Here is a 5613-nt window from a genome sequence, read left to right as displayed (position 1 = left end):
TGTGAAGACTCAACGTGACAGACAATAAGGTTTAACCCTTACCTCTTCCAATCACAGTGGTTTAGAAACTGGACTTTATTTTCCTGGTGCAAGGCTGGCATCCTTTCCACAATGGTGCAGGAACTCTCCCTGCTAGGTGCAATGGAAGTGGACACCCATTCCCTGGGGCCATTTTGACCTGACTTTCAGATGACATTTTAAGTGGAAAATCCGAATAGCTGCTTGAGGTCCGCTAGTCTAGAAATGCTACAGAAAGGCTTTTCACTACTGCCCCTCCAATGTACAATCTTCACAAAGCTCTTCCATTTTCAGTAGCAGAAATGGAAACTGATTCTAAAATAAGCCAATTTAGAGACTGAAATTCAGAGTCATAAGAATTTCATTTAAATAAGATTTATTGAGTGCCTATCGTGTGCATGGCCCTTTATTAGACTCACTGAAATTCAGGCACAGAACAGACACAGGTTCCCTGACCTCAGTTATCTTCTGATCTAGTTAGTATAGTACAGAGGAGAAACAGCAGATAGACAAGGTACATGTCAACACTCAATTCCTAGAGTCCACATTCAAGAACTGTAATTTAAGGAATCTAAAATGGCATCTAACTTTCAAATCATTTATAAAATGCATTGGGCTTTGGGATCCATATAGCATTTTAACCCAGGTAAGTTCTACTGCAGACAGTCCCAAAGATGGAAATACAACTGCAACACTTAAAAGCACTACAAATGACATTTATTTTGGATCTTCTGTTTTCTTCTTATTATGGTCCGCAGCCTCCGTAATACCAACTTATCCGACAGCAGCATGTCATCTTGTTGTTCTAGATAATTCAGCAAGTTCTCAGTCCACTCCAGTGCAGCTTTATGGCTAATGTGCTTCTCTGGATTCAGGTCTGCTTTTCGAGTTTTATGAGAAAGCCTTTGCTCAGTAGTCTTGGCTTGGCCCTGAGGAACATCACCGTGAGTAAGGACCTGGCAGCTCAAGTCATTACTCCGAGAATCAAACCACTGATTGATACTCTCAATATCCACGTGTTCACAGTCTTCTGTATTCTGTAAAACTGTTGCTAAGTTAGCTGCTAAAATGGCCCCTTCATCAATGTTCATGCCTGAATGTTCTTCATTACCAGGGAAAAGTTTTTTCCATGCTTTGGTTATAGTGCTTGATTTGATCATGTTCCAAGCCCTTGAAACTTCATAAATTGCATCTAACACAGTCAAGTTCTTCCAAAACACTTTTGGATCAATCCCTTCCTCCATGTATTTTTGGAGAAGTCCTGCTCGGTAGTATCTTTTGATGGTAGCTAAAACTCCCTGGCTCATAGGCTGAAGGAGACTCGTGACATTTGGTGGCAAATACTTCACAATTATTCTACCATCGTCTGAACTCAACAGTTCCTCATTAGGATGGGCTGGGGGAAAATCTAAAAGAAGCACTGCTTTTTCTAGAAGTCCCACAGATTTCAAATGCTTCTGTACTTGGGGCACAAAGCACTTGTCAAACCACTGTCTGAACACAGACTGCTGGATCCACGCACCTTTTTGACTGAAATAAGTGACAGGAAGGTTTGCAAGGTCTGTTCCTTTGAATGCCCGGGGTCTTTTCGCTTTCCCCACGACGCAAAGATTAAGTTTGTGCAGACCCGTGGCATTTGCACAACACATAATAATGATTCTCTCCCTGCTTGACCTACACTCAGAAGTACTTTGCTCCATGTCAAAACCACGTGTCCGTGTAGGGAGGCATTTCCAGAACAACCCCGTTTGATCAGCACCATAGATTTGTTCGGGTAGCAGATTCTCTCTCTCCACAAATTCCTGAAAGTTACCACAAAACTCCCTGGCAGCAGTCTCATCCCCTTTTAACTTTGTTCCTTTGCCAGCAGCCTTGGGAATGCCGTGGCGCTGCTTAAATCGAGTTAGCCAGCCAGATGATGCATTAAAATCACCTTCCATCCCCAAAGCATCAAAAAAGAACCTGGCTTGTTTTGCACAAATAGTTCCAGACACAGGAACCCCATCCATTTGCTGTTGGTGAAACCACTCTATCATAACTCTGTCAAGCTCCTCATAGGTTGATGACTTCATAGACTTACGTTTGGATATCCCACTTGTAGGATGCGAACTGTTGGCGTAGTTTATGATCCTTTCTTTGTTCTTTTTGATATCACGAACTGTGGATTCACCAATCCCATACACCACGGAAAGTTTCTTGAAAGAGATGCCTTCCTCAAGTTTCTTAATAATGTCAAGCTTGTCCTTAATTGTCAACACTACACGCTTACGTTTCCCCAACATTTTAAGTGTCTAAAGTTTTAGGCAATTACTAAGACAAGATAATTAACAACTTAGATTTGAACACAAAGGGATGACAAATGGGGTATGAAGATCCCTCCTCCAGTCCCTAAGGATCTAGTGAGATAGTCAATGTTCAAACATGATCTATGCAAATCTCTTCACATGAGTTCTAAAACTGACAAAGTTCCTATACACACAGTGCCAAATAGCGGGGTACTAGTGCTTCATACCTGTAATCCCAGTTATTCAGGAAACTAAGATCTGAGGATGGTGGTTCAAAGCTAGCCCAGCAAAGAAGGTAAGACTCTTTAATCAACCAGCCAAAAGACAGAAATGGACCTGTGACTCGAGTGATAGCGCACTAGCCTGGAGGGAGAAGACAATCAGGGACTGAGCAAGGGTCTTGGTTCAAGCCCCAGTACCCACACAGAAAAAGAAAACTCCAAATAACCTTGGCTTCTCCCACTCTTCCTTCTGACTTAGTACAGGGTCTTTTCATGAACTGCAGTCTTCCCTGGAGTTAGAAGCTGAACCTGTGTGGCACTACCAAGGTCTCTAAAATCATCTTATGGTACTTAATATTTCCTGTTAGGTTCTGTGCAAAAAGCAGCCCAGACTCGAATTGGGAGTATTTGGGGAAATGTGCAAGAAAAAAAGAAAGAATAGTTTTAAGAGAGGACTGACAAACTTGTCACACAGAACACACACGGGGGTGGGGGGGCGCATGGGGGCCGCCTCCCGGGGGACACAGGTGTGGCATGTGGCAGTCACCACCGCAGGCCGGGTGCGGGGCGAGCGGACAGGCAGGAAACTCAGGCCCTTACCGCAACACTAACTCGACTGGATGGAAGACAGGAGGGCAAGGCGGTGCTGTCACATGATTAGGGTAAGGCAAGAACACGGGGCTACGGTGCGGGGGGGCCCCCGCGGGGGGGGGGGGACCGGCCGGCTGTCCGGTGATCAGGGCCGGGGCAGCTCCTCCGTGCGCCACCGCCGGGACGTCCCGCGGAACGGACAGGTACCGGAGCCTCGGAGACCTGCGGGAAACACCGGACATTTCCCCCTCAGGGCCGAGGCCGCGCGCGGCGTCGCCCGCACCTGCGGGGCAACTGCGTGGAGGGGAGCGGTCGCCTCCCCCACGGCGACCCGCACGCGGCGCCCGGCCTCGGGACAGCCTACCTCCGGAAATCTAGGTCGGACAGCAGCCGAGCTAGCCAGGCCTCCCTCCGCGGGCGGGCTCCGCGGCGCGGGACCTCCTCCTCCCGCGGACGGCGCCCGGATCCGCCGGACGCCCGCCGCCGGGGGGGGGGGGGGTCACCGCCGCCGCCGGCCGCGAGCCGCAGGGGACGCGGGTGCTCCTGCCGCGGGCATCGCCCTCCCCTGCCCGCCCGCCCGCACGGGGGCCCGATCGCACCGAGGGCGAACGCAGTCTCCGGACCGAGGTGGACACGGGAGGCGCGGCACCACCGCGCGGGGCAGGCGACGCGGCCGGAGCCGGAAGGCGGGGGATTAGGAGCGCGCGCGCCCCCGCAGGACGTTGTGGCGCCGGGGGGCGGGGCTGCCAGGCGCGCGGCCGGAGGCGTGGCCTCCCGAGGAGGGGAGCGGGGATGAGGGCGGGGCCGCTGGACGGGAGAGCGGGGTGGGGGCGGGGCCTCTGGAAGGGAGTGGGGGGAGAGCGGGGTGGGGGCGGGGCCTCTGGAAGGGAGGGTGGAGAGAGCGGGGTGGGGGCGGGGCCTCTGGAAGGGAGTGGAGCGGGAAGGGCGGGGCCTCCGCGAGGAAAGGGGCTGAGACTAGGAGCGGGGACTCGGAGCAAGGGGCGGAACCTCAGCTGAGGGGCGGAGCTGGTTGGGGGCGGCTTTCACAAGGGAGAAAGTAGGGGGCGGGGCGGACCTCCACGAGGAACAGAGCGAGCCAGTGAGCGGAGGGGGCGGGGCTCCCTCAGAAAGAGACCAAGCGAAAGAGGGGGAGCGCTGGAGGGCGGAGCCTCTGAGGAGAACCCAGCGGGCGGTGGGCGAGAGGGGCGGGGCCTACGCGGGAGAGGAAGCAGGAGAAGGGGCGGGACTTCGGGGGAAGAGAATGGGCGGACCTGCGCGCGAGGGGTGGGGTCTCCGCGAGGAGCTTCCGCGGGATTGGGAGCGAGCCGGCGGAGGGGCGGAGTCTCCCCTAGGGGAGTGGGCGTCCACGCGAGAGGGGCGGGGCTTGTCCCGGCTGCGGTTCTGCCGGGGTCTCGGGAGCTTCGGGCTGTAGATCGCCTTCCCGGGCCAGCGGGGCGCGGTACCCGCTCGGCACATCTCCCGGCGGGCGGGTTCCGCGGGCGGGAGCGGCTTCTTCCATCTCCCCGCCAAGCGCTCACACGCACGCACACTCACCGGAATAAAAACCGCACCCTCCGCGGGCGGGCGGGGAAGCGGCGGGAAAGCAGCCGGGCCGGGCGAGCGCACGTGCGGCGTGTTTACCGCCCGCAGCGGCTGCGGCTCGGCGGGGAGAAGCCGGGCGGCCCCGCGCCCCTCCGCACTCGCGGTGGGTGGGCCGCGCGGACGCGCTCCAGGCCGTGCGGGGGCCCGGCCCGGCGCCGAGGCTGCGGGCTGCGGTCCGTGCGGACCCTTCGCGGAGCCGGCCGTACCCGGCGGGGGGTCGGGGGGACGCGGGCGCGGCTTTCCTCCTTCCCGTAGGAAATGGCGCGGTGTCCCCGGGGCGGTGTCCGCGGGGTCGGGGATGGGCGGCACCTCCGTCCTGCACCTGTCACACACAGGAAACGCGGCTCGCCTGCCTGGCAGACAGACAGACAGACACCCGACCCTCTCCAGGCGCGCTCGATCTCGGCCTAACCCTGGGAGAAGTGGAAGACGCCCGACCTCCGGAGCGCGGGGCCGTAGCCTCCTGGGTGCGGCGTGGCGGCTCGTCGTGCCGTTTACCTGACAGGTGCGTCCCTAGTGCGGAGCCCCGAGACCGAGAGATTGTTGAACCCAGGCCTTGGACGTAATTACCCTCGCGATCACCTTCCCGCCAATGAGGGCCTCAGCCTCAGCGCGGCGGAAATGCCCTGCCAGGTCGGTTCCCCCCAGCCAGATCCCATCCGCCCGGGCTCAGCCTTCCTGTGAACCGTAAAGCGTTTTCTAATAGATGGTTCCCCCGGTCCTATGACAGATAACGTTTAAAAATGATTCCCAGAGCACCAGTGATTCATGCCTGTCATTTTAACCACTCGGGACCCTGAGACTCGGAGGATCATGGTTTGAAGCCAGCCTGGGGAGAAAAAGTTGGTAAGGTTCTTGCTTCCAAAACATCCAGCAAAAAGCTGGGCTGGAGGCAT

General features: G+C 56.1%; 1 protein-coding gene across 2 annotated transcripts; it reads right to left on the bottom strand.

Moving 5' to 3' along the window:
* Window positions 1–388: 388 nt before the first annotated feature.
* Window positions 389–3792, bottom strand: Tigd2 (tigger transposable element derived 2). Of its 2 annotated transcripts, none has more exons than XM_070022274.1 (2): window positions 3715–3792; window positions 389–3337 (listed from the first exon to the last, which is right to left on the bottom strand). In XM_070022274.1, the coding sequence occupies exon 2, from the start codon at window positions 2298–2300 to the stop codon at window positions 723–725; it is 1578 nt and encodes a 525-aa protein (XP_069878375.1). In that variant the 5' UTR covers window positions 2301–3337; window positions 3715–3792; the 3' UTR covers window positions 389–722. The 2 variants fall into 2 exon arrangements, with proteins under 2 accessions (XP_069878375.1, XP_069878376.1); XM_070022275.1 differs by lacking the exon at window positions 3715–3792 and adding an exon at window positions 3480–3571.
* Between the last annotated feature and the right edge of the window lie 1821 nt (window positions 3793–5613).

This window comes from Dipodomys merriami, unplaced genomic scaffold (assembly GCF_024711535.1).
Source record: "Dipodomys merriami isolate MVZ:Mamm:240054 unplaced genomic scaffold, mDipMer1.0.p SCAF_15, whole genome shotgun sequence".
Classification (NCBI taxonomy): domain Eukaryota; kingdom Metazoa; phylum Chordata; class Mammalia; order Rodentia; family Heteromyidae; genus Dipodomys; species Dipodomys merriami.
Note: the sequence above shows the minus strand (reverse complement) of the source record. Positions and strands in the feature narration are given on the sequence as shown.